The sequence below is a fragment of the Spodoptera frugiperda genome, chromosome 8 (genome assembly GCF_023101765.2).
Source record: "Spodoptera frugiperda isolate SF20-4 chromosome 8, AGI-APGP_CSIRO_Sfru_2.0, whole genome shotgun sequence".
Taxonomy (NCBI): Eukaryota; Metazoa; Arthropoda; class Insecta; order Lepidoptera; family Noctuidae; genus Spodoptera; species Spodoptera frugiperda.
The window spans coordinates 8,729,963-8,757,707 of record NC_064219.1 but is presented as its reverse complement, the minus strand read 5'-3'; the positions used below and the strand labels follow the sequence as shown (position 1 = coordinate 8,757,707).

The 27,745-nt window shown below is 41.3% G+C and overlaps 2 protein-coding genes across 4 annotated transcripts in view; one reads left to right on the top strand and one right to left on the bottom strand.

Annotated features, from left to right (window-relative positions):
• The first annotated feature begins 132 nt into the window (after positions 1-132).
• Positions 133-3,868, top strand: LOC118275870 (DNA-directed RNA polymerase II subunit RPB7). The gene is made up of 6 exons (XM_035593986.2): positions 133-297; positions 376-485; positions 977-1,136; positions 1,255-1,305; positions 1,555-1,692; positions 3,747-3,868. The coding sequence occupies exons 1-6, from the start codon at positions 286-288 to the stop codon at positions 3,795-3,797; spliced, it is 522 nt and encodes a 173-aa protein (XP_035449879.1). The 5' UTR covers positions 133-285; the 3' UTR covers positions 3,798-3,868.
• The window catches only part of LOC118275869 (myosin-I heavy chain), an 86,748-nt gene continuing 62,871 nt past the window's right edge, over positions 3,869-27,745 (bottom strand). For 2 of the 3 annotated variants that reach the window (XM_035593984.2, XM_035593982.2), the window contains 35 exons: positions 26,439-26,528; positions 25,796-25,955; positions 25,072-25,262; positions 24,566-24,787; positions 24,115-24,279; positions 23,772-24,011; positions 23,488-23,613; positions 22,696-22,956; positions 22,301-22,434; positions 21,727-21,933; positions 21,193-21,334; positions 20,679-20,911; positions 20,259-20,499; positions 19,716-20,091; positions 19,183-19,351; positions 18,686-18,836; positions 18,237-18,402; positions 17,604-17,758; positions 17,164-17,292; positions 16,585-16,860; positions 16,078-16,313; positions 15,694-15,832; positions 15,207-15,383; positions 14,785-14,932; positions 14,399-14,624; positions 11,867-12,103; positions 11,457-11,625; positions 10,939-11,124; positions 10,453-10,638; positions 9,417-9,624; positions 8,881-9,013; positions 8,047-8,182; positions 7,451-7,693; positions 6,936-7,139; positions 3,869-6,771 (listed from right to left, as the gene is read on the bottom strand). In XM_035593984.2, coding sequence (XP_035449877.2) covers positions 6,673-6,771; positions 6,936-7,139; positions 7,451-7,693; positions 8,047-8,182; positions 8,881-9,013; positions 9,417-9,624; positions 10,453-10,638; positions 10,939-11,124; positions 11,457-11,625; positions 11,867-12,103; positions 14,399-14,624; positions 14,785-14,932; positions 15,207-15,383; positions 15,694-15,832; positions 16,078-16,313; positions 16,585-16,860; positions 17,164-17,292; positions 17,604-17,758; positions 18,237-18,402; positions 18,686-18,836; positions 19,183-19,351; positions 19,716-20,091; positions 20,259-20,499; positions 20,679-20,911; positions 21,193-21,334; positions 21,727-21,933; positions 22,301-22,434; positions 22,696-22,956; positions 23,488-23,613; positions 23,772-24,011; positions 24,115-24,279; positions 24,566-24,787; positions 25,072-25,262; positions 25,796-25,955; positions 26,439-26,528 — 6,561 coding nt within the window. In that variant the 3' untranslated portion in view covers positions 3,869-6,672. The remainder of the gene's footprint in view (positions 6,772-6,935; positions 7,140-7,450; positions 7,694-8,046; positions 8,183-8,880; positions 9,014-9,416; positions 9,625-10,452; positions 10,639-10,938; positions 11,125-11,456; positions 11,626-11,866; positions 12,104-14,398; positions 14,625-14,784; positions 14,933-15,206; positions 15,384-15,693; positions 15,833-16,077; positions 16,314-16,584; positions 16,861-17,163; positions 17,293-17,603; positions 17,759-18,236; positions 18,403-18,685; positions 18,837-19,182; positions 19,352-19,715; positions 20,092-20,258; positions 20,500-20,678; positions 20,912-21,192; positions 21,335-21,726; positions 21,934-22,300; positions 22,435-22,695; positions 22,957-23,487; positions 23,614-23,771; positions 24,012-24,114; positions 24,280-24,565; positions 24,788-25,071; positions 25,263-25,795; positions 25,956-26,438; positions 26,529-27,745) is intronic. The other variant, XM_035593983.2, reaches the window with a different exon arrangement.

The following is a 27,745-nucleotide window of genomic DNA, read 5'->3' as shown; positions in this document are numbered from 1 at the left end:
AGCTTAATTATGTTTCCATTTTTATTAAATTAATTTAATAATTTTAAATTAATTTCAATAAAAGTTAACATTTGTTTTTTTTTCTGTAACATCAATGAGTGTTTATTATCTGTTGGTATTAGTGATTTGACAAGTGATATTGACATTATTTTGTTGTACGACGCCTTTCGTTCACGGCGCGGCGTACAGCATTTATTTTAGCGAAATCTTTTTAATTTATTATTGTTATTGTTGTATGTAATATGAATAGAAAGTATTTATAAGTGTACACAATTAATTTCCACAATGTTTTATCATGTAAGTGAATGAATTACCTTATTATTCGGCATTTAGTTTCGGTATTGTGAATTGATGTTTATAAACAAATTGTTTCAGATATCATTAGAACACGAAATTCTTCTGCACCCTCGGTATTTTGGGCCGCAGTTGCTAGATATAGTGAAGCAGAAGTTGTATACGGAAGTGGAGGGCACTTGTACAGGAAAGTAAGTTATAAACTTTGTGTTAAGGTTATGTTCTTATTCTTCTCAATATATAAAAACCTATTTCATTAATTTGGTGAGTTTCAGTTGGTGTAATTGACACATAGTTTACGTATTTCCCTTAAAGTAAGTTCAAAGAAGAGATGCCATAATGTGATTGTACGCTGTAACACTGAAAACGGACCTGCCCAGTGATTTAATAAGTTAAAGATTGGGTATAAGCTGTCAAAAAGTGGCACATTAAATGTCTTAAAATAGTATGGGACAATAATATGGGACGATGTTAAATAGAGAGGGTGTGAGTCTCACATATTATGTTAAAGGGATCACCCTTTAACATAATATGTGAGACTGTGAGTTGTGTCAGTTTATCTAATTGATAGTGGTGAAACAGGCCTAAATGTTTTTTTAGTCATTTATAACTACACCTATGAATCTACTACTTGCCTACTTTCTTGTATCTTTATTTTATACCAATACATCCTGTGTTTCAGGTATGGTTTCGTGATAGCAGTGACAGCAATAGACAGTATAGGAGCTGGTCTGATCCAGCCAGGGCAGGGCTTTGTGGTGTACCCTGTTAAATACAAGGCTATAGTCTTCCGGCCATTCAAGGGAGAGGTCCTTGATGCTATTGTCACTCAAGTTAATAAGGTAAGTTAAGAAAACTAGCTCTTGAATCGCTAAAATCGTTGTTATTTATTAGTAAAATAAAAACTTATCTAAGCATTGATCAATAAAATGTTAAATATTTTGATTAAATTATTTTCAGGTTGGAATGTTTGCACAAATTGGCCCATTGAGTTGTTTCATTTCACATCATGTAAGTACATCATATCAAAATGACAACAACACAACACTGAACCAGTCATTTGAATTATTTATTTTTGTTACATAATATAAAATTATTTATCTTGCATTTAATTTCTCATAATAGGGATGCATAATATACACACTACAAAAAAAAAATATGTTCAATTCGGAAACTTAACCCCAAACTCAACACTCCATTCAGCAACCATTTTTGGTAGACAATAAGGCAGTAATTTTTAATAAATAATTTATTTTCCAGTCCATCCCAGCTGATATGGAGTTCTGCCCGAATGTGAATCCCCCATGTTACAAGAGTAAACAGGAAGATAACGTCATACAGGAAGAGGATGTCATCCGGCTTAAGATAGTCGGTACCAGAGTAGATGCTACTGGCATTGTGAGTTTATTTTATATTTGTTATTGTTGTACAATACTATGAACTATATCTTAGAAACACCCAACTAATCAGGGAATTACCCATACATTATAACCTATCACCTATTAGACTATCTCCCACATCTGACAATCTCCCACTTTCGGTAAATCATTTGATAATTTCTCGGAGTCTCCCACTAGCCATAAAACATCTGACAATCTCCTACTCTCCATACAACACCTGACAATCTCCTACTCTCCATACAACACCTGACAATCTCCTACTCTCCATATAACACCTGACAAATTCCCACTCTCCATAAAACATTTGACAATCTCCCTCTCTCCATAAAACATCTGACAATCTCCCACTCTCCATAAAACATCTGACTATCTCCCACTCTCCATAAAACACCTGACGATCTCCCACTCTCCATAAAACATCTGACAATCTCCCACTCTCCATAAAACATCTGACAATCTCCCACTCTCCATAAAACATCTGACAATCTCCCACTCTCCATAAAACAACTGACAATCTTTCACTCTCCATAAAACGTCTGACAATCTCCCACTTTCAATAAAACATCTGACAATCTCCCACTCCACTCTCCATAAAACAACTGACAATCTTTCACTCTCCATAAAACGTCTGACAATTTCCCACTCTCCATAAAACATCTGACAATCTCCCACTCCACTCTCCATAAAACATCTGACAAACTCCCACTCTCCATAAAACATATGACAATCTCCCACTCCACTCTCCATAAAACATCTGACAATCTCCCACTCCACTCTCCATATAACATCTGACAATCTCCCACTCTCCATAAAACATCTGACAATCTCCCACTCTCCATAAAACATCTGACAATCTCCCACTCTCCATAAAACATCTGACAATCTCCCACTCTCCATAAAACATCTGACAATCTCCCACTCTCCATAAAACATCTGACAATCTCCCACTCTCCATAAAACATATGACAATCTCCCACTCTCCATATAACATCTGACAATCTCCCACTCTCCATAAAACAACTGACAATCTTTCACTCTCCATAAAACGTCTGACAATCTCCCACTTTCAATAAAACATCTGACAATCTCCCACTCCACTCTCCATAAAACAACTGACAATCTTTCACTCTCCATAAAACGTCTGACAATTTCCCACTCTCCATAAAACATCTGACAATCTCCCACTCCACTCTCCATAAAACATCTGACAAACTCCCACTCTCCATAAAACATATGACAATCTCCCACTCCACTCTCCATAAAACATCTGACAATCTCCCACTCCACTCTCCATATAACATCTGACAATCTCCCACTCTCCATAAAACATCTGACAATCTCCCACTCTCCATAAAACATCTGACAATCTCCCACTCTCCATAAAACATCTGACTATCTCCCACTCTCCATAAAACACCTGACAATCTCCCACTCTCCATAAAACATCTGACAATCTCCCACTCTCCATAAAACATCTGACAATCTCCCACTCTCCATAAAACATCTGACAATCTCCCACTCTCCATAAAACATCTGACAATCTCCCACTCTCCATAAAACATCTGACAATCTCCCACTCTCCATAAAATATCTGACAATCTCCTATTCTCTATGAAACACCTGACAATCTCCCACTCTCCATAAAACATCTGACAATCTCCCACTCTCCATACAACACCTGACAATCTCCTACTCTCCATACAACATCTGACAATCTCCTACTCTCCATACAACACCTGACAATCTCCTACTCTCCATACAACATCTGACAATCTCCTACTCTCCATACAACACCTGACAATCTCCTACTCTCCATACAACACCTGACAATCTCCTACTCTCCATACAACATCTGACAATCTCCTACTCTCCATACAACATCTGACAATCTCCTACTCTCCATACAACATCTGACAATCTCCCACTCTCCATAAAACATCTGACAATCTCCCACTCTCCATAAAACATCTGTCATTTTTCCACTTTTCATACCCAGACTATAGTATAATTTACGATGCTTCTTGTGCTGATATAATTTTATTTCTTTTCCAGTTCGCCATTGGAACATTGATGGACGATTACCTAGGATTAGTAACACAGTAACATTTATAAATAAAATAAATAATAAGTGTACAAATACAAAATATTGTTTTTAATAAAAAAACCAACGAAAATCACTTTGTAATCATTTATTTGGCATTCAAATAATAGGGTAAAATTCCATACACAATGTAACAAAAACAATCCATCAAAAATGATAAAATATTTGGACACCATCAGTCTATTTGGGCAGTATGAGTGGTGGTACATGAGGAGACACGTGGCCGTGTCCTTGTCGATGTTTCACTGACTTCCATTATCCTATATTACTTTACTATAAACTTACTGCTATGAGAAACAATCAATTTTGAAATATTGTCTATAGATTAGTGCTCAATGTTAGTAGACACTTGTAATTACCACGGAACTGATATCTTGCTATTGCTACCGACAAGTACAGTCGTACCAATAAATATTTGAATACGTTCAGGAAAGTACTCCAATATCCATTTGATACTGTTTCATTCTTCGAAAATGTCCGCAAAGCAACTAGTCCTGTGATAATCACGAGCGTGAATTTGCGTTCTAAATACATCAAGTGTTAGTATATAATAATATTAAATAATTGACTTACAAACAAGCCGAAAGCCAAAACATATCGAATGCCAAATGTTCCAATATAATTTAATATAATTTCAGCCTCTATGATATTATGAGAATTTCACGTCAATAAGTATGCTATGTCTATAACTATTTACAAATGTCGTAATTGGAATCCATAAAAGATAAAATATCCAAAGGGACGATTCAAAGTCTTTGGTTCACCAATTTATATACAAGTTATCAAAATATATAATTAAAAATAAATAGAACCTAATCAAATTAATATTGCTCGTAAACAAAATATGGCATCTAAATAAATAATACTCAATATGAGATCAGAGACAAGCTGAGCAACTCTGGAGGTAAGCACCAAAGAAGTTCAAAATATCGCGTGTCCTCTATGTAATACAAGAACGAGACATAGACATAACGATATTATGTGTAAATACGTCCATTTATAACAAAGGGATATCGAATCTCGATTAAATTATTTCGCTGCGTTTCTGATTCTTTAGTTTAATTCTGCTAGTTCCTCTACTGCTTGTCTAAGTATGGATATGAAGCTGTCACTTGCCTAAATGTTTACTTTGGCTGATACATATTTGCAATGTACTTGATCAGAATAATCTGATTCTATACTAAAATGCGCAAGCTAATGTAGCGTCAAATAACGACTAAAGTCACAGAACACGCAGCGACTAAACATCTTAAGTGCTACTAACGAAGTAAATTTCTTACATTCCAATTAGCTCTAGTATATACCAAATATATTTTAATTACAATAAAATATTGAGACATAACATTGTGCAATATAGTGTAATATGCATGATAGAAGTTATACTTTGAAACAATCAGTAATTATTTTGCAGTCACAATAAATTTGCACAAATCGCTCACTGAATTCAATACGCTACATAATGCACGCTGACTGTCAAAGACAACTCGTTTATTTTAATTGATAAATACAATTTATAGAGGTGTAGAGGACAGTCAGCATCGTTATGTCAGCATTTATACAAGGCACAAAACAAGAGTTTAAAGTGTATTTGCTAATAGGCTTATTTTTATTGTGATCTACTGGGAAGATACTGGAGTAAATACACTAAAATAGGATACACAGTAGGAATCTGAAATGTTAGCAGAGATATCAGTGAGCGTACAGGCGACTGAAGTAAGAATATTTGTCAAACTAACCACGCCACGTCACAATATACATCAATATGTCTAATGGTGACATACACAACACACCAACTCTCACTTCACAGTTGCCTGTACCCTCCACATAGTCACTATCACGTATTTACTACAACAGATATAGTCATATATTAGAATATCATTATGCTACAACGATTTACAGTGGGTTGGCTTAGCCGCTCGTATCGACATCTCGCTAGTTCAGAGCTCACATCTAACACATATAGTTCTAAAATGTCAATACAATAGGATCTAATATTACCAAAGACTAAAGGGGAGTAAGATTGATTACTATCTACCAGACAAATCTTAACATCAACGGTCAATAAGTCTAACTGCAACATTTATCTAACATTATAACAGTAATAATACTGGCATATATTTTTGAGGAATTTAATAGATTGGAATATAACAACTATTATAAGATAGTGGATTAAAATTGTTTAATTTATCAACTATGAAGGTATGTGGATTATTTTATTTTTGCTTCCCCGTCTTGCTGGCAACTTAAATCGTCCATTCTGTCACTCAAAACCGAACACCACTTTGTTATCAGACCTGTTGCTGTGAAGTAAATGTTTATTCGTTCATAATGACATTTAACTAATTGTAATTATTTAAATAAAGAGTTATAACGGCGCGCGGTGAGTGCCCGCGTGGGTACGCACCGCGCTGGGACGCTTGAGCTAATGCCTTCCGCATTCAGATCCATTTACTGTCACCGTCAACATTCACTTCTCCTGTATTGGCATTCCCTACCTTGTTCGAGCCGCGAGCGCATCAACTCCAAAGACACTATTACACTACTATTTTTAGTATCCTTGGAGTACAATTGTCAATTTCAAACTACAACGATCAAGTGATTTATTTAGTTGAACTCAAAAAACTGAGTGGAAGACTCGAAATATAAAGTTAATTTCAAACGTCTCGAATTTATATTTGTTCGTCAAATTACTTCATCGCTGAATCGACCGAGTTATGTTTTTAAATTCGAGAGAAGTTTGTATTTGTTAAAATCGATGCATTATTTGAAATCACGTGGTCGTGTAGTGCGCGGTCGCGTGTCGAACATGTCCTGCGTGCAGCCTGCTGAGCGCGCTCAGCGCCGGACGTGGAAGCACTGGCACTAGGCCGCCCCGTGTCACGACGCCGCGCCCTCGCCCGCCGCCGCCACCGCCGGGGACACCGGCCCGCGCACCGCCTCGATGTAGTCCTTTATCAGGGTCGCGATCTGGTACGCCTGCCACACACGCAAAAATATCTATTATTTGGAGATCCATTGACCAAAGTTAAAGCATTTTATCTACACAAGTGAGTCAGTCAATAAGAAGAAGTCATTATAAGTCACATAAATGAATCATCATTACTTATGTTGTATCTTCGTCAATAGATATTTGTACATACCTGATCAGTAGAGAGCACAAGTTTAGCATGTTTCCGGTCAGCCCGGGTGACGAGCAGCAACGCCCGCGGCGCCGGCGACACGGCCAGCAGTTGGTCGTGGTCGTGCGACACTAGCGCCGCGCGGGAGCCGCGCCGCAACAGAGTCAGGCCGCGCGCGTCCACCGCCAGCCACAGGGCGCGCGGCCAGTTCGATGTGAACGATTGCTGGGGTAGAAACGTCATTGATTAGGAGTCGTGTAATGACTATCGTAAAATATACTGCTATATGAGTACAAATATAAACTATCGTGGAGGGAAGCTCTATAAGTCGAGTTTTAGCTGTCGATTTTTTACAGTTGGAAATGTAACGTAAGCTTATACCCGACTATGAGAGACGCCAACGACACAACGGATAGCCAAGGCTTCGATTCGATTAAAAGTCTGACATTCCTCGCCACACCCTTAGGCCCGCCTAAGGGTGTGGCGAGGAATATTTCGATGATATTGGCCCCTCGAAAAAAGCAGTGTATACTGACCATGACGTCGAAGATGGTGGCGCGTGTGAGCGGCCAGGAGGAGGCGAGCGTGAGCGCGCGCTGCATGGCGAGATGGGGCGGCGTGCCGCGCAGCGCCAGGTGGTGCAGGCGCACGGCGGGCGCGGGCAGCGCGGGCTGCGCCAGGCGCGCCGGCAGCACGCAGCCCGCCGCCAGCGCGCACTCCTCGCCGCCGCCCGCGCACTCGCCCTTCACCACCTGCGCGTGCAGCGCCGCCAGCATCACCTGCACAAACACAACACATTTTTTTATAGAATAGACAAACAAATAGGCAGACGTGTGTTTATCTAAGCCCCACTAAAGGTCGATATCGCTACTTACCGCCCCTGGTTAGTCGCTTTTCTAATTTAATATGCAACATGGGGCTATGCAAACAGCGCCACCGTTGGATACACCACACAAACCTAAATTATATTGCAAAATACAACTCAAGCGTCATTTCATGTCGATTTTCTGTTAGGCCGTGATATGATTTTAGTCAAACCGTGGCGAAGCACAACTCTCCTATGTGAAGACAACGTGACAACGTCCCACTTAACATATCGATTGCCGATTGTATATTATAACAAGATACTCACAGCCTCGTCGGTCTCGATGGGCAGTCGGTCGTGTCGCACGGAGTGCAGCACCTGGTAGTACAGCAGCTCCATCTCGGCCGCGCACGACGTCTGCAGCGGCCGCTCGCCCAGGAACAGGCGCTTCTTGAACACCAGTCTGGTACGACCACAATACACTTTATTCATATTTTCTTCTTAATTCAAATGTAGCCCCCAGTAGGATTTTCACAAACGCAAATTCATATCACACATAGTTGTTTCTTATGCAAGGATATTGATTAAAGTTTAATGGCGCGTTTACATTAGGTCGGTCGTAGGTCGGTCACAGACACCGAATTAATACGGCCAAACCGAATACGGCCAAACGAATACCTGTTTATATTAGTTGGTGACCGAATACGGCCTGCAGCCGAATGCGGTCTAACCGACTAATGTAAATGCGCCATAAGACTCTTTACAGATTAAAAACAACTCCGTTTCAACTCTTGCTTTAGGCATTTGTCCCACCGGCAACGATGAACGAGTAACGAGTAGAGCTAGAACTAGAAACGAGTGAAAACGAGTGAAAACAAAAACAAACAAGTGAAGCGAGCACTCGCCGGCAGTGTGAACAGTCAGCGATCAACTATTTGTATATGCATCTCTTTTGTTTACACGGAAAGTATATCTATTGTACGTTTCTTGAGCGAGAAAATAGCCGATAGTTAGTCGTTCACTCGCCGTTGGTGGGACAACTGCCTTATGCCGGCCGGAGCTACGGTATATGGCTTTTCTGTTCCAGTACCCTGGCAAGCCTCGACTGATGGATGACTTTTCAACTTTAATATAATTGCAATTAAGTCTAAAACCCAGTACCTGCAGGCGGCGGCAGTGGCGCCCGCTTTCTCCCAGCGCGCGAGTACGTCCCCGACGCGCTCACTGCCGGCCAGCGCGCGCTCGCCCGCACCCGCCGGGGTCGAGTTAGCGCACACCTCGTACAGGGCGTAGCCTGGGGGAAAATTCAATATTAGTCATGCTAAACAAGTTTTTTTAAATCTGACATGGTCACTAGACTCTTATTCATTAAGAACTTGAGTTACTAGATAATCATTTACATGAGACGTAAATCATCCGTGATCATGGCGCTTTGATATTATTTATGTTGCCGAAATATCGGAAACTCATAGACATAAATAAACATGGTAAATATCCCGTCTCAACTTCCTATAGTCATGTTAAACAAGTTATTTTAAATCAGAAAAAGGAGTTTTTTTTACAAGATTTAGTTCAAGTTATTGACCTGTTCCTAGTCAACAAAAAATAATAGAATCTAGAAACTAAAGAGTTTCTTATCATTTTATGACAAGAAAGGTAAAAGATAGATGATACAGAGTTAATAAAGTCATATGTACCTGTAGCAGCATCAGTGAGTCCGATCTTCTCCCGGAGCATGGTGACGAGATGGTCGGCGGTGGCGGCGGGCCCGAACACGAGTCCGTGCTGCTTGCCGTCCAGCAACAACACGCGCACGTGCATGGGCCGCCGCGCCGCCGCGCACAGCACTTCCTCCTTCGACGGCGCTGCTAGGCGACGGGGGACTTGGGCTATGCTTAGAGCCACCTGGTGGGATAACATAATACTTATAAGCCAAAGGGTCTTACAAGTCAAGCCCCAATAATAACCCATTTAGTTTCTTTGGTTTATAAATGTTTGTTGTATGTGGTTATCATTAACACATTAGTTGTTGTGTTGAACAACGATGCTCCAACTGTTTTTAGAGTTATAAAAGGTTTAGTTTTTAGTTGTAACATACACAAATGACATAGTTGTTTTATTTCCACCCAAACATGTGTATAACGTGTTAGTTATACATTAGTTCGTAATAAACATAACTGACTTTTTTATTAGTAATTTGGTAATCTTACCCACTCCTATGGATATATCATTAACGGCCGAAATGATAATATTTACAGAAGGGATGGTGGGCACTGGGCTCATGGTAAGCTGGTTGGTGTAAGGGATGGTAGGGGGGCCAGTGGGCTATCTGTAGAGCAAGCGTAGACGTCAAGCAAAGCGATTATTGTAAGGGAAGAATTTGAAAGCGGTTGTAAGATTGTCGTTGTAAGCAGTTGAAATACATAGTTTTGGTTCTAGCATTGGCACATGTCAATCAGTTATTCATGAACTTATTGTTTTAAGTTTAGTTTATTTATTTTTGTCTCTGCCTACCCTCATGGGAGACGTGAAGTATGTATGTTTTATGTTTAGCTGTGATTAATATGCGTTTTTATTAAACCGTATTTATTTCGTTTTGGTGTTGGATTTCATAATTAATTTTACTATTTCGGATTTAATAATCTATATTGATTGTACTTCTCATTTGGGCATGAGTAAGGTCCCAAAAGATTCCTAACACAATATTCCCTGAGTATGAGTATGGTAGTGTACCTGTTCGGCCCTGCGCGCGAACTTGCCCTCCTCCCCGTGGTGCAGCGCGGTGCCGCGGTAGCGCAGATGCGCCAGTAGCAGGCGCCGCAGCGGCTTGGCGGGCGGCAGCGCCGCGCCCACCGCCGCGCACAGCAGCGCCCAGTGCCGCGCAGACACGCGGGAACACGGCTCCGGGTGCTCCGTCGTCTGGGGGGACATTTACATTACATTTCAGTTTATAAACTAAACTTAAATGATTTCCTATTTTGTTTTACTAACAGATTTACAGTTGTTTAGGTAGCAGTATCTACATGTTGAATTCAGATATTCAAGAATCAGTATATAGTAACGATTTTATTGCAAAACCGTTCCAAATATTTTTATTGTGAATATTATTCAAACAAAGCAAAACGTTGTCGATAAACTTGAGGTTAGTGGTGCTGGTGTCTGAACCTATACAAAAATTTTGAATATCATACACTTTGAAAATTACAATAATGTAATTACCTGTTTAATGAGCTGCATGTAGAGCTCGCACAGCAGCGTGTCCTTCTGCAGACAGCGCTGCAGCAGCGCCTGCGCGAGCGCGACGCGGTCGTCGCTGTCCGAGTCCTGCGCCACGCTGTTGTTGTTGGCCAGGTTCGTGCTGCTGCCCTCGTGCGAGGCTGTCAGGCCCGCGTGGCTCATTATGTCCTGGTCATTAAGCATTTTTATGTATAGCTTTTTGTAATTGTCATCGAAGGAAATAACTTAAATAATAGGGATGTAGAATTAACAATAATTTCTTATACAACAATACAGCAAGTCATCTTTTTAACAATGCCGAAGTTTTGACCGAATCTAAATTAGTTGGTTACGTACCTAATATTTTTTTAAGACATCATTATAGAAAAAAACACTCATTTTAAAGTTTATCCTGTGTTATTATTGTTTTTATGGATGTAGATAGGTATTGTGTCTTTTATATGACAACCTTTATTTACATGACAACACGGTTTAACATGCGTGTAGTTATGTAGTAGTACCTTAAATATCTGCATGGCGGCGACCTCCTCGGCCTCGTTGAGCTTGGTGAGCGAGTGCGGCAGCGAGCGCGCCCAGCACCAGTAGCCGGCCGGGAAGTTCTTGTAGCTCTCGCCCTGGCCCTCCGCCGCGATGTCCAGCCGCATCTTCTCCAGACGGTGCTTGCTCAACCTGGTGGAATGTTATTATGAGGTTATGACTTGTTTGCTAGTTAGGCATTTCTTTAAAGACAAAAATAAGTGTTTGACAAAAATGTAAGACAGATAAATACAAGTATAGAAGAGTGTTTTATCATCAGTCCTCAAAGTTTACTCATCAGCCTGAGTTAAATGATTTTTATTACATTTGTTAAAAAGTGCCCAAAAATATCAGTTCCAAATCTTGCATATTACGTAGCATATGTATTTGTTACCTCCTCAGCGTATTCCTCAGGAAGTTCCCAGCGGATGCCTCAGTAGGCCTCCTGAGCATGCCGGAGTCGACGAGTGCCCGGCGCGCGCTCTTGAGTGCGGCGGCCAGGCGCGAGCGCTCCGACGCGGGCGCCGCGCGCCGCGGGGGCTCGTCCGCCAGCCCGTTGGCCAGTACCGGGCTGTACGCCGCCATCAACCACGCCGCCTCGTTCTTCTGGGCCGACTCCAGAACTATGCACCTAATACCAATGGTGCAGGAATCAATTTCGTGTGCTTTTTTCAGTGTTGGTAAAAGTACCGCGGACAAAAGAGCTTTATAAAGGCACATGAGGCTGTAGAGCAGTTTAGCTACGGGGTGTTTGTTCGAAAAAATGTGCTAAAATAAACTCAAATCGATCATTACTGTCAAATGTCAATACAATGCCAACATTATGATATGAGAACACAATCTGTAACTTGAGTTGATCTGATTTCATTATTACTCTTTCAAACAAACACCCAACAGCACAGTTAGCTAGGAAGACACATAAATACAGCGCATCTTCATACAAGCTTGGAGCTTGCGAGTCTCCTACTTCAGTAACACAAGTTAGTACGACGCCGCGACGCAGGCAGTATGGTTGGTTACGGACAAGCAGGTCGTGTGAACATACCCAACTAGCAAAATCAGTACTTAAAACGATCTCAAGACTACTTTTATTTTCACTTATAAGATACTTGTAGCATTCTACAAAGCTGGATTTGGGCGCAGTTATAAGATCAGTTATTTCTATATCTATCTTATAATCAACTTATAAAATGTTACTAAGCCCTATAATATACTTGACTAAGCGCAATAGCTTCTATAATGTTATGAGACTACACAATTACAAGTACAAACGCTCTTGTTAGTATCTGACATAAGTATCTTACTAAAGCAATCTTGTTTATATGGCACTAGTAATGTACTTAGTTATTAGTTATAAGTATATTTTAAGAGGTTATTTTTGTTGTTGCTTCGGGTCGTGGTGCCGGTTGTTCTGTAGTCATTTATTTTTAATAAAAACGTAACTATTATTTTGTGTTATTGTAAAATATAACTAATAATACATTTAAAATATAGGGTGTGAACCCGTGGGAAAGTCATATTTACTGTAAATGTGTACCAAAATTTAGTTAATTTCACAATGCCCTCCGAAAAATAGCACATTAGTATATTATTGTAAATTAATTATTTCAACAATGTCATGAATATCCGCCATGTTTTAAAATTGCTCTTCGTTAAGTACTTTATAGAATCATTATAGGTAAATTAGTATTTGTAACAGTTTCTGTCCAGATAACTCTCCTCCATTTTAAAACAAATTAGAGTTCCCTTGAAGTATGCCTGTTAATGATCGATTTTCCATTTTTTAGGATTTAATTAACAAGATGGTCGTATTTCTGATACGACCATCTCTGATGTCGACTGTTTTTTGACAAAATCTTCTTTGATTTTACTTACAAATATGAGATGGCCTTGGACAAATACACATTTTGTGTTATCCGAAAGCTGCAATGGGTGTGGATTTCAGTTTATATAAACAATATGTATAGACCTACTCATTTCGTTTGTAGTCAAGAAAACATAATAGTTTTATTGCATCAAATCTTTTTTTGGTTCCCGATTTGCTCCCAGTACAGTATATATGACCATTACATCGAGGATGAATGCAAAATTTGTTACTGATTTTGTATCCACATATTTTTTAAACACACCCATAAGTACTTAATTTTTTAATGTTAAAATAATTTTATCGGATAATATTTTTTTTTGACATTTGTTATTTTTCATAGTCAGTGGTCTCTGCGTTATTTAAATCGTATTCTTCTTCCCAATTTTCAACTTCTTTACTTTCTGAGTAGTGGGAAAAGGGTGAAAAAATATTATTGATCGCGGAACCCTCAATTACTTCACCTGTGTTTGCACTTGACGCGCTTGATTTATATCCCGATCCTGTTGTTTACTAGTAAAGTGATTGATCTACTATCTTATAAACCTTTTTGATCTTATAGCTCTCTTTTTAAGTACTATTAGATTTAAAAGAGTCTCGAGCAAGACTATGATGGCACAAACTTGTAATCGTTTCAGCTAAGTATGTTATAATATCATTTTCTCTCACAAAATGCTACTATAGGATCAAAATATTATTCAGGATTATTTAGTCTTACTTCAAACAATTATAGGAGACTTATTCCTTAAAGTGTCCTAAAAGATAATCTTATAGTTAACTAAAAGACTGAGTTATAAAGGCTATTACTCTTGAGTATATGTATGCTTGTGAAATGCTATTACTAGTAAAAATGTCCTATAAATGTTTTAGAGATCAGTCTTGTAGCGAACTACAAGACCGAGATATAAAAACAAATGCACTTGAGTATGTTAAGGCTTGGCAAATGCTATTATAAGTTAAAAAGTCTACCGCAATGTTTAAACTTTACAAGAGCGTTATTAGTAGTGACAGACTTATAATATTTCCTTATAGGATTACTTTGCTTGTTGGGTATTGACATACCGTTGTCCGTCCTGGCCTCCAGTGTTCAAGTCTTCGTGCCCTAGTACAACATACCGGTGTCCGTCGTGCTGGCCGTGGTGCGTGAGGCTGATGGTGAGCCCGTTGTCCACGGGGTCCATGAGCAGCGCCGCGATGTTGCTGTACGGGTACTCCGCCAGCACCACCTTGTCTGTCGGCCGGACGAGGACTACGCCTTCTGATCCCACGCCCAGGAGTACGTTGGGGCCTGGTGGAATGGTAATATATTATTGACTCATTGAAAAACGATTAATTTCAAAGGAACAGCCAGTGTATAAGTGCTTTTTTAATTGTCAGAATATCAGTAAATCAAGTCAATTTACCTAGATGTTTACAAAATTGAAATGAATCCCTAAGTTTCCACTTACCATGAGCCCAGTATCCCTTGTAGGTGACGGGGAACAGCGTGACTCCGTACAGCGGATACTGCATGACACACGACAGGTACAGCGCCTTGGCAGTCAGCTCCGCGCGGCCCGCGCCGTACTGACGGTGCGCTTGGGCAAGTATCGTCGCCTGTTCGAGGGAAATTATTATTTTATGATGGGTTTGAGAACAATAACTAGAATTAGAAAAATCTAAGCTAGATAAATCAATAATGAAATGGCAATTTTAAGTAAATAGGAACCGGTGTATTGATTCCTGGATGATACTACTTAGATTTCATTGTCAACTTACATACTTTTTCATGTCGTACGTTTATATGCTCTTAGCAATCTTGTTACTAGACTCTAAAATAACTGCAGTAAGTTGAAATGCGTTTGTATCTTGTTTATAAGTATGTACTGACCCATTGTTGCGCCGGCCTAGCTCTAGCGATGCGTTGCGGCAGGAACTGTTCAGGCTGCGCGTAGTAGGCGCGCGTGTGGGGGGGAGGGGGTGAGGGGGGCGGCTCCCCCAGCGACACCTGCGCCTGCAGCCCCGCCAGCTGCAGCGCCACCTTCTCCGACACTGGGAACTCGTCCATCTGGCGGGAAATTGTTTATAATAGCAACTATGGCATGGAGTTAGCTGGTTTAGCTGAGTTTATTTGAATATATTTTCTTATTTTACTATGGTAAATAGGGCAGAAAACGAGGTGATGGATCAGTCGAAGTCGCTCCGCTGTGAATACTTGCGACATACGAACAAGTGCATTACCGGTCTTTTGGGGGATTTTAATTGAAGCTTATAATGCAACATTCTTTTTAGCGAAGGTTTCAGACTTCAACATCATTCATCTTCTTTTTAAAAATCTAGTATAGTAAGTTTGTAGATAACTTGTCTGTGTAAGTTACCTTGACGACACTGTGCACGGCCTGTGCATACAGCAGCGCGACCTCGACGGGGTCGTGCGGCAGTTCGCGGCCGCCGCGGAACAGGCGCCGCTTGAACACGAAGCGGTTGTCGGCTGAACCGCCGCCCGGACCTTGTTGCCTGGGGGACATAATTTATATTTAATATTATATAGTGGAATTATTACTTTTACGGTCGATTGTAACCGATCTTAAATAAAAAAATCAGAATTGATCTTAGTTTTAGGGATTGCGCTTTCGAGCTAATGGTTGCTTAATCAATTTAACTGTTAAAGTTAAGTTATTATCAAAGCTGAGAGCCGAAAGATGTCTTACAAGCATTTTTAAATTTACAACAAATGTTAATACTACAAAAAATATACTCACATCTCCCAAGCAGCGATGACATCATAGAGGTAGTGCGTGGCGCGCACATGTTCCTCGGTGCCGGCGCGCTGCTGGTACACGGCCCAGCCGGCGCGGGCCTGCGCCCCCAGCCCCAGCTTGTCGGCCAGCCGCGCCGCCGCCGCCGCCGCCGTGTCCGCCGGGTGCACGTCTATCGCCTTCGTGCGACCGTCCAGGAAGAAGAAGCGGCAAACTATCGTGCCGAGACGACGCATCGCCTGTGATATAAAAGTTAAGCAAGGTTAAGGTATGTGAATTTTTTTAAACGTAATAAAAACAAATGGCATCCAATCTCAAACGTTTAAAGGTTAATAATAAATATAAAGGTTAAGGATAAAATAATCATGAGTGAAAGAAAAAGGTCAACTGTAGCATTTGTTGCATTCTCACACTTTCTGTCTTCATAGGTGACGACTTTGTACTGCCTGTTATGTTACTATATGTTCTCATGTAGACCTACAAAGAAAATTAATAAGAAGTGAAACATACAGCAATCTCAACAGTACTGGGCGGCAGCTGCCTGGGCGCAGCACCGCGGCAGTTGTCCAGGCACCATTGGGCACAGTGTGCTTCGCGGGCGGCGGGAGACGCGGGCGACGCCGGGGACGCGGGGGACGCGGGCGCGGGGCCGAGCAGCCTGGCCCGGGACCGCAGCCAGGCACTGTAGTAGCGCTGCAACCCGCGACTGGGTTGCCACGCCACCGCGCACAGGCACAATATCAGCCATACACGCTCCGCCCACTCTTCTACTGGGCATTCCGTTATCTGTACAATAGATTTATTTATGTGAAGTAGGTAAGTATACAGTTTTGTTTTGATAAATCCAGGGTTCATGACATACTTGTTTAACAATATCAGAAAAAATTACGCGCGCAGCTATTATTTATTTTATTAATTAAGGATCCCGCTATGGCTCGAAAGTATTCGAGCATGACCAAAACGGTACAACAAAACTAGGATATTGTATGAGATATGTTTTATCACAGTTCTCAAGTAAATAACCTTACAATAATGTTAATGAAGCAAACAGGTCTGCAAAAAATATTCCTTACAAAATGTATCACTGACCTGTCTGACACACTGCACGAGGATTTCATCCCTCAGCTCCTCGCGTTCTATGCCCTTTCCAATGATGGACTGTATCACTTGTGTCTCCTTCTCCGCCGTCAACTCGCCGCGCATGTAGCGACATAAATCCTACACATTAAATATATTTTAGTTACAAATACTTTCGTGATATATACTAATTTAATTATAATGATATCGGTTAATCAGCTTGTCTTAGCTGTACTTGTCGGTACAGTAGCATCGCGAAAATCGCCGCGTCGTGTGTCGCGGAATGCTGCTCATGAATATAAGCCTCTAGCATGGTTTGAAACTAGTCAAGTCGTCAAACATGTAAGTGAGTACATAATAATTAATCACGTTAACTTTATGTCTCGATTATAATACTGACATTGTTGCTATAATTTAAACGATATTCTAAAAAAAAAGTAGCACAAACTCACTCTGAATATATTGACGGCCGCGGTGACACTGTCCGGGTCGTGCAGCTGTATGTGCGAGGTAGGAATGTTGTTCCCCTTGTGGTACGTGATCATTTCCTCCTTGGTCAGCAACTCCATCGACTTGCTCTTGCGGGTCAGCGTCGCCATTATTGTGCCTGATGACAAAAACAAGGCATTTTAATTTGAACCTTATAAATGTTACTGTAAGTTGATAATGGATGCATATTCATTAATCGCTTGTTTCGATTTTTTTGGATCTCATTGGTTTTAATAAAATGTTCAACTTTTTGTAATGTTACTTATAAAACTAAGCATTTTAAACATTTAAAAAGACAATAGTTTGTCCACCTCATATTTCACTCACTCATCACGTCGATGAAATAGCATGTATAGACCATAATCTATAATATAAAAATAAGTCGGGTTTTCCTTCCTGATGCCATAACTCCAGAACGCACGAACCGATTTCCACGGTTTTGCATTCGTTGTAAAGGTCTCGGGCTCCGTGAGGTTTATAGCAAAGAAAATTCAGGAAAAAATTAAGAGAAAAGCAAGGAATAGCATTGGTAGCGAAACGGAGTTCGCCAGGTTTGCTAGTAGACCCTAAATACATTGAATTAAGATTGAGTTTACCTTCAGGCGATCGCGGATGATCATTGAAGTAGAGTTTGGCGAACTCTGAGAGATCGTTGGTGACGTCAGCGGGTGGCGTGGTGGGCGGGTGGGTGGTGGCCTGCGCCTCGATCTGGTGCAGGCGCCGCTCTACTCGCTCCTTGCGGCGGGCGTTACGGTCGATGCTCTGTTAAAAATAGTTAGAATTGTTGCTTTTAGTTGCTGGACTATGGGCCCCCTATATAAGGGAAGTGGTTTGACATAGTTTCAACGTTTAGCAAGCATGTTTGAAGGTTTTGTTAAATATGATGTCTCGTACTCTACACTTTCGATACCCACAGGTAGAGTGAGGGTGGTGATAAATGTGTTCTACTCTGCCCATCACCATACGGCGTTGTGAGTTATTGGAATTTGAAATAACATACATATCCAGCTCAAGATTATTTCTTTTTATATAGAACTAGACTTACCGTAGAGTCTCCATTCATCATGGGCGGTGGACTAATGCAGGTGTCCATGGGCACGGGAGGGGGTGAGGTGGGGGCGTTGTCTACAGGAGGCAGGGGAGGGAGGGGCGCGTTACACTGCTCCATCTCCACTTGCACCTCTTTGCGGACAAACCTGGACAAACAATGGGGGCATATTAATATTAAAAACACATTATTCCAATTAATGTAAATGTAACTGTATTCTAAATGGGTGGCAATTTTTTATTTGTTTCTCAAGATCTGTTGATTGATATTTCAATCCGATTTTAAAAGTCTACATTTCAGTATTATAACGGCTATAACTCTCATGACATTCAATTAACGTAACTAGTTGAAGGGGTACTCGATTAGTTTCCAGATACGATAGAGACTCATATTCATGAGGAGTATTGCGCTTTGTGGCACAACCAATAGAGTTAGTGGTCAGTTAGTTGGTAGGTTGGTTGCGCAGCGTTTACTAAGCTTTAACGTGTACATACCCATTGGTCTCAGGAGGAGTGGGTTGAGGTGGAGGCGGCGGTGACGGATCGTTGCCCTGTTCGGGCGCTGGCCGCGGTATCACTGCCTCGTATATCGGCTCCTTGCCCTTCACCAACGACAGCTTGCCGTTGGGAATGATGCCGTTGGTTAACTCCGGCGGTGTTGTATCTATGACACAGAATAATACATTTATAAAAGGTTTAGATACGTGATATAAAAAGTAAATCATACTGACTTACCTACAATAATAATTGCGCTTAGCTATTTTCGTGCAGTGCTTGCGTTGCGCCCCTAGCGGGAAAGGAGGCGGTTTATCATCAACAGTGGGTGACAGTTCACTGCTGGACTATGAGCCTCCTCCGCATTGTGAGGTATGTGATAATCTCCAAAGGAGGTGGGGATCACATTACGTGGGATTTATAACATAACCGGCATACACGTGGGTGTTATAGAAACATTTTGTAGGTTGACTTTTCAAGGTAAAAAGTGTAGTTGCCATTTATTTTACTCGGTTTGTAAGGTCATATCTCACCTTTGGTAGTGGGTGGTGGTGGTGGCGGTGGTCCAGCAGGTTCAGGCAGAGTACACGTGGCAGGCGGCGGCGGGAACACCGGGGACTGTTCCGACAGGGGCTCCACTGCGGGCGGCGGCGGCAGCGTCAGAGATGACGTCATCACATCCCCGTTCGGCGGAGTCATACCGTTCGTTAGTGACGCACTCATTACTCCGTTGTACGATGACGTCATGGACGCCGGCGGCGGTGGCGCGGGTGGTACGATGGGTTGTATGGCCAGCGTCGACGGAGGCGGCGGGGGGATCGCGTCTGACGGCGCCCCGTCTGGCTTGCGCTGAGCTTCCGTGTGACACTTGCTCAGTTCGTTCATTTCTGCTGCTAGCACGTGTTCCAACTGCGAAACGATGATTTCAATCAGAATTGTTTAGGAGTACTATTCTATAAAAATCAACTAATGGGCATTGAAATAACAAACGAGTTTACAATCAGCCTGTAGGTGATACCCAGGCACATGTATGTTACTCTGTCCCTGTAAAAACGTCCTAAGTCTTTCTCTCTTACCTCTTGATGCAGATCATCAGCGAGCCTCTCCATGGAGTCTCCAATCTCCGCTATAGTAGGTTGGTGTGTGTCAGGCTGTCCGTCCGGCGCCCCTCGTTGTGTGGGCACGTCTGCCAGGAAGTCGAACAGATTGTCCAGGTTCACGGACTCCGCGCGTGTACTGGTCGGACAGGACAGGCCTCGGAGCTGGTCAGCCATGTTCTCCAGCTCTGCTCGCTCTTGGTTCGCTTTTTCTTGTAGGCTGAGTGGAGAAGAAAAAGAGTAATTTATAGATATAGATTTCAATATATATACATAACATGATTTTCTAATAAATTTTCAACTTTATTGCAATACTAATAAGAGTGTTAATCAGAAAGATAACTACTCGAGAGATAGACCTGCCAGTTAATACTGAATATTCACAGATGAGGTATTTACCTGTTCCTCTCTTCCCTGAGCTTGATCTCCTGGTTGACCCTCTTCATCTCCCGGAGTGCGGCGGCGACCTCCCGTGCGAACGCTCCGCGCAGATGTCGCTGCAGAGTGAGCGCGGCGCGGCGCAGGCGCAGGAAGGCGGCGCGCTCCTTCCAGCCGCGGAGCGCGGACTGCAGGACCACGGCCGCGCGCCGCCATGTTAGGTACTGACGGCGGGCTATCGAGCCCTTGTACCACTGTGGAGGAGGAAAATGGTTTATAATACAGTTTTTATGACAAATTAAATGAAATTACAATAGTAATAAAAATAAGTAATCAACGTCAAAGTCAAAGCATTTATTTCAATTAATCCTAAATTAGGCACTTTTGAAACGTCAAATTGAATTGTTATTGTTTAAATGATCATTAAATTATGCGCCATATTGCGCAATCATGCGCAAAATAACTACTAATATGCGCAACCTGTGATTGCTTCTTTCATTATTATATTTCTTCTATGCAATTTAATGTGACTTACCTTCTGTATCCTCAGAGCTGAGGACTGCAACAAAGCTGACCTCTTGGCCTCCAATGGAGCGTGTACGGAACTTCTCATGAAAATCTTCGTGTGACCGATTTGCCAGTCGTCCTTTGGTGCATTCACTATTGCTGTGATCGCTCTGTGAAGAAAAACATATATAAGATACAGAAATAAAAAACATCAAAGAGTTTTCTGAATTAACAATACAAACTGCAACGAAAACAAATCACCTTTAACAGAATAGGGATGATGATTGGGTCAAAAATAAATTATTACAACTTTTCAAATACAATGAAATATTCAAAAATAATCACACTCTCATTCATAAATTTGATGAACTACTTAATTTTGAATTTTTTCTAGCTAAATTTCTAGAAATAAATCTGCTATTTGACGTAAAAATCTGATGACGTCATAATAGAGTATTTCATACAAAGTTCATAGAAAATATCGTCTTTGACGTTTCGAAAAAAGTATTGAATTTGACTAGTAGGAAACTAGCCTATTAAAGGGCAATATGAACAAACTTACTGTATCTCCGGGTTCTTAGGCCTTGGATGCGGCAGTAGACACCTGTACCTCGCCTGGAAGTGCGGCGTGGGCAGGTGTATGGGGTACCCGTCGCGTCGGATGCGGACTATCTCGTTCATACCGAGGTACTTCAGCTGTTCCAGCACTAGCTGTTCCGAGTACTTCCCAGCTTCCTTGTTCTCGTTCGGTTTTATGCAGCGGACGTACCTGGGAGACGATTGTTTTGTTAGTTAGGTGTTATTTTTTTCACGAGAGCATAACATAATAATTTGTAGTAAGTATAATATAGGAGACAGAACTAAACTCTCAACAGAACTGATGTTTTAATGTCTTTAAGAATAATAAAATTCTCCTAGGACGTAGGTGGGTTTACAAACATACAAGTTCACATACACCCAGACCCGAAACAACAATATGTGGATCACACAAAGAGTTGCTCCGTGCGGAATCGAGCCCGCTACCCGTTGCACGGTAGCTAAATGCGTCAACCGCTTATGATAATAAATAATGATCGATTATGATAATGTTCCATTTATATGGTTCAGTTATGTTTACTAGATAAGTAGATACTCACCACACATCAGTAGCTTGCAACATATCGACGAGCGACTGTAGTTGCGCCCTGAACGTGTCCACTACCGTGGGCCGGCCTTTGGACGTGCCGCGCTGTGTCGTGCCCGTCGAGTTTGGACTCGATAGCGAGGTATCCTATACAGCAAAAAGTCGATGATAAAAAGCATGTTAAAAATACATTTATTTTGATAAACAGCCTTGTGAATTTTAAATTTACTTTGCTGATTCTAGTAGCAAACGCATCTACATTCACATTCACGTTATGGAAATAATGAATTACCAGTCGTCTACTTGTCATCGCAAGGAAATACATACAATCGCTTGGCTTTTTTTCAAACAAAACTTATAACTTGACTAAATGGTTTTTGTATAGTCTCTTGATAATAAAATACTTACATGTCCGGGAGGTGCCAAATCTTGCACATAATCAGCCAACTCCCTCACGAACGGATTAGCAGACCGGCTGAGGTGGTCAATGAAAGCATCCTGCTGCGTGTCCCGGTTCTTATCCACGAAGCCCTGGACGCTGTAGCTGACGGTGCCGGCGTAGTGCTGCACTCCGAACTCCTCCTCCCATTTCCTCCGAGACCCTTTCACGAAGGACTGGTGCTCGCCAAACTCGCCTTGTATGTTTGTGAGGTAAGCGCCGTCTGAACCCTGGGGAAAGATATATGGGTATGAAAAATATTTGTTTTTCACGTTCTAGTGAGAACGAACTAATGGTTAGGTACGTATCATCATATGGGGCCCAGTAGGGCTGATGCCTAATCCGGAGCTGCGGACTACCTAGCGGGTTTACCGGGGCTCCGGCTCGACAAGCAGGAGTAGGAACGGGGTGGTTTTTAGTCAGTAAGAGTCTGACACTCCCTCTCGCCTCGCCCAAGGCGGAGAAGTCATTGGATGATTTTCCACCCTCAAAAAAAAAAAAAAAAAGGTACGCATCATGGATAGATAGACAGCAACAGTCTCCGATAAACGCGAACTTTTGAAATTGCAATTTTCGACCGTCTTACTAAGTGGGAAGTGGGGTTATTGTATGGCAATTTCTATCACGGGCATGTTGATGATGACGATAACATTCGAATGAGAAGAAAGTTACAAGCTTGTAATACAAAGTCCTATTACATTCTAAATAGGTTTGCATAAAAACTAATTTAATAATTTGAACATAGAAAATCAAACGCTTACCTTAGGCATATGACACTGCTCACTAAGCAACTTCAGCAAGCTGCGAGGAGGTTTCTCCAGCAGCTCGAGACACGCCGCGTTGTCCGTGAACTGGATCTGGTTGTACACTATGCCCTCTTGGCGATACTGGAAATTGAATAACCAATATTAAACATTAAGCTGCTTTGAAGAGATTCAATAGAATATCGACACTAATGCGAAAGAACAAAGTAGATTATCAATTAGCAAAAGAATGTCATTGTGATCGTACGTTGCTTCTCTTTAAAAGTAATAATAATACTTACAATATCCTGTTCTAGAGCGAACACGTAGTTATTGAAGAACATGTGTAGTTTCTCATTGGCGTAGTTGATGCAGAGTTGTTCCAGCGAGTTGGTGGCGAAGTTCTCGAAGCCGAATATGTCGAGTACGCCGAGCGAGCGCGCGGCGCGGCCCGGCGCCGAGCAACTGTTCACGTGACGCACGAGCCACGCGAACGTACGCGAGTATAGCGCGCGAGCCATCGCGTGACGGTTCTCACGAGCCTGTGGACAATGGAATTTGGATTATAATACAAGTTTCATAAGGCCTAATTTTCCGTGCAGATATTAACAGCTTAAACTTTTCTTCTAGCATATTTAAACCTACCTCTGGCAACCGCAGCGGTATATCAGTGACATTGCCTCGCACGTTGATCTGCCGTTCCAACAGCACTCGCTTGGCAGTGGGCAGGGGCAAGCCGAGCAGGTTGGCGACCGCATCCACCGCCTCCGTGTCTTCTCCCGCTAGGGTTGAACGTTCACCGTCTATGTCCTGAAAAAGTCAATAGATTTTTAATCGACTTCAAAAAAGGTGGAGGTTCCAAAGGCGACCGCATGTTTGTAAAGGTTAAAATCCTTGACAAAATAAGAAACAATCATATGCAGTCAAAAATGGTTAAAATCAATAAAAAAAAAATGTTGACAAGATAGCAGAAACTAGCAGTAATTGAAGGAAACAATTTTAATAGTTATCATAATATGCAACAAATAATTATCTCCTAATCCTAGTGCCTAGAATAAGCACTAGACCAAAACATACACTAAACACTAATCATTACCTGGAACTGTATATTCCCGAGCCACAGTATAGCAGCCAACACCTTGAACAGTCCCTCACACATGTGCGGCGGTACTTGTAACACGGTCAGTGCCAGCTGCAGGGCTTCCAGCTTGCCTTGTTCTCCACCTCGACCTTTGTGGGCCTCGCCATCCTCAGGCCTTAGGTATTTGAACTGGACATCCTCGCGCAGTCGAAGGATGTTACGGAGCTCTGCATTGTGCTGTAAAGAAGAGAGGTGATTGTGAGTTTTGTTGTTATATTCGGATACGAAAGATTTGATTTTAGTCAGAGAAACGATGTATGTATGTAGTCAAGAAAGAGTCCAAACACCAAGTTATGGATAAATCTTGGGGGTAAGGAATTTAAGGGTTGTTGGGGAATCTGGGATTGGGAAGAAGATACGAAAAAGAGTCCAAAAGTGGTTGAAACTTTACAAAAACTTGTACGTTATTGTGGAACATCATTTTATTTGATTAAGGTTTTTAGAACACTGTCTTTCCTCACCTTAGCTCCCTCAACGAGTTGATAGAAGACATGGTAGTTGGTTTCCCTGGGCGAAGGTCCAGTGATCCTGGCCCGTTCGAGCAAGAAGTCTCTGAGCACAGCGCCCTTGATCCCCCCGCGGTGGTCCAACCGCACCTCCACGAATTTACCGAAACGGGACGAATTGTCGTTTCGCACAGTTTTTGCGTTTCCTGCAAAAAATAGATAAGCAATTTGAATTATTAGTTTATCAAGAGCGTACACGCCTATTATATCCGGGAGTGACTAAAATGTTTAGATATTTACAAATATCACTGTTTTTGAAGCTTTTAATTTGGGTGCGGTTTAGCAACTAATGATTCGTTTGTCAGCCCCTCCTTTTCGAGGGAGGGTAATGGTAGTATCTACAGTATGACAGCTTGATAAGTTGATGACACGTCTCGTCGTGGGGGCGGTTCTTCGGTCGTAGCTCGGCAATAAAGTTGGAAATAACTGTGATTAACATTAGGTAATTTCATCTCCTGTCGTTGGGGGAGTTGTTTGATGGTGGTGATTGGGATCTGTGTAAGTAATAAAAGTGGCTGCGGACTACCTAGCGGGTTTACCGGGGCTCCGGCTCGAAAAGAAGGAGTAGGAACGGGGTGGTTTTTAGTCAGTAAGAGTCTGCCACTCCCTTTCGCCTCGCCCAAGGCGCGAGAAGTGATTGGATGATTTTCCCCCTTCAAAAAAAAAGTGGGGTTCTTACCGAATGCTTCTAGTACGGTGTTGGCCTCTAGTATCTGCTGCTCAGCCCACGAGGCCTGTCCCCCGGCTGCACAGAGGTACTGAAGGATCAGTTTCGTGGTCTCTGTTTTCCCGGCTCCGCTCTCACCAGATATGACTACGGATTGGTTCTTTTCACCATTCTGTGGGGAAAGCATTGCGTTAAGTCTACCAACATAATGCTTATTGGAACTTTGATATGAATACGAAGTTATCTTTCAAAACATTGAATGCAATACGAAAGGAAAATTAATAGATTTGTACCATACTATAAACTATAAATAAATAGCAATACATCTCCATGAATCACAACTAGATGCAACATGATACAGATCTCTGGAAAACTGATTCATAGTCCTAAGAAAAACCGTGACAAAATATGTGACCTTCTTGCTTTGCTACCATTATTTACAGTACTGCGACCGTAATTTAGGCAATTTATATTTTTTGTTCAGTTTTGTACAGACGTCGGCACGTCAACCTACTACTTGTCCCGGTAACAGATTTTCAACTTAAATCTTTTTGTTACAAGGTCGAAAATCTATTGAAGTAATATGTGGAATTGGGTAAGGTTCAAGTGCTGGTGTCCGTGAATAATTACATATTATTATTTAAGTTATTCATACCTGTAATGAGCTGTACGCTGACTCAGCTAGTGCAAAAACATGTGGCGGAAGTGTGCCGAAGGCTTTGCCTCTGTAATTCTGCATGTGATCCTGAAAATATAAATATTAAACCTATTAAACGACATATCAATAATATAAAATAATAAACCCATTAAACGACATAATTATAATCATAATATGATATATTTAGAAAATAATAATGTAAATATTATTTACATCTTTGCAGGAATAGGCAGAGGTGGTGTGAGAACCATGGAATAGGTGGCGAAATTATTGCCATTTACAAGGCAGAATTCGGAAAGTAACAACTGCTCTTTATTTTTCCCAAATTTTGACGGGAAATCCGAGACCTAAAAGCTTAGAAGTTTCACTTAATTTTTTTGATTACTTGATTAAAGAGGAGACTTTAGACATACTTAAGACTGCACCAAGTACTTATTAGACTAGTATTAAAACAATGGCGTATTCTCTTTTATTACTACTAAAAAACGAAAGATAAATGTACTGTGTGAAAAATGATCGCCAGGAAAAGTGATCGAATGATAAGATGACAGCCAACAGGGGGGAATGGACGAGAAACGGATGGCGTCGAAGTCAATTAGGGAACAAGAACAATCTATTACATGTTTAAAAGAAAAAATAAAAACTTGGGTTGACGTCATTCATTCCCCCTCTCACCGCTTGTTTTATGGTTCGGGCAGTTCCTAATCCTATATTGCGCTAGCTTCTTTCGAAATATGATTAATAGTAGAAGCTGGAAGAAAATCTAGATTATCATATCATAATAATAATCCTTCCATGCCGGTTTCAGCTGCGGCGACCGTTTCTTGACTACTGGTGTCTATCATGGGCTCTCATGTGGCTAGCAAATCCACCTTTGTTTATAATTAACTAACAATTAAACATTGCTAACATGATGCAAAGTCTCGCTAACAGCAACAAACTAGATATTATAACACGTGCAGGCAAATCTGCCTGTATACATATTTTATGAAATTTAAATTTTGTCCCATTTAAAAAGGAAACCAAGTAGAAGTAAATGGCCCATCTCGCCGTATCACATTCTCAATCGCCGTATAATTGGCAACTAGTCAAGTGTGTTACCCACGTTAATATATGCAGTACTTCATACATAATAGATAATTAACTCTTGAATAATGTATTATTTCCTCTTGTTTATCTACTGAAGGAAATTGATGGAAATTGACGTGCTATTGTCATGATCACGAGCGATGGCTATCAAAAGAAATGCGCACACAATTATCAGGAACAGTTAAATACAATGCTTGTGTCATGTTTGATGGGTA

Coding starts and splice junctions, on each gene's coding strand:
- LOC118275870 (XM_035593986.2), top strand. Junction 486..976: donor GAGGGCACTTGTACAGGAAA/GTAAGTTATAAA, acceptor CCTGTGTTTCAG/GTATGGTTTCGTGATAGCAG. Junction 1,693..3,746: donor GAGTAGATGCTACTGGCATT/GTGAGTTTATTT, acceptor TTTCTTTTCCAG/TTCGCCATTGGAACATTGAT.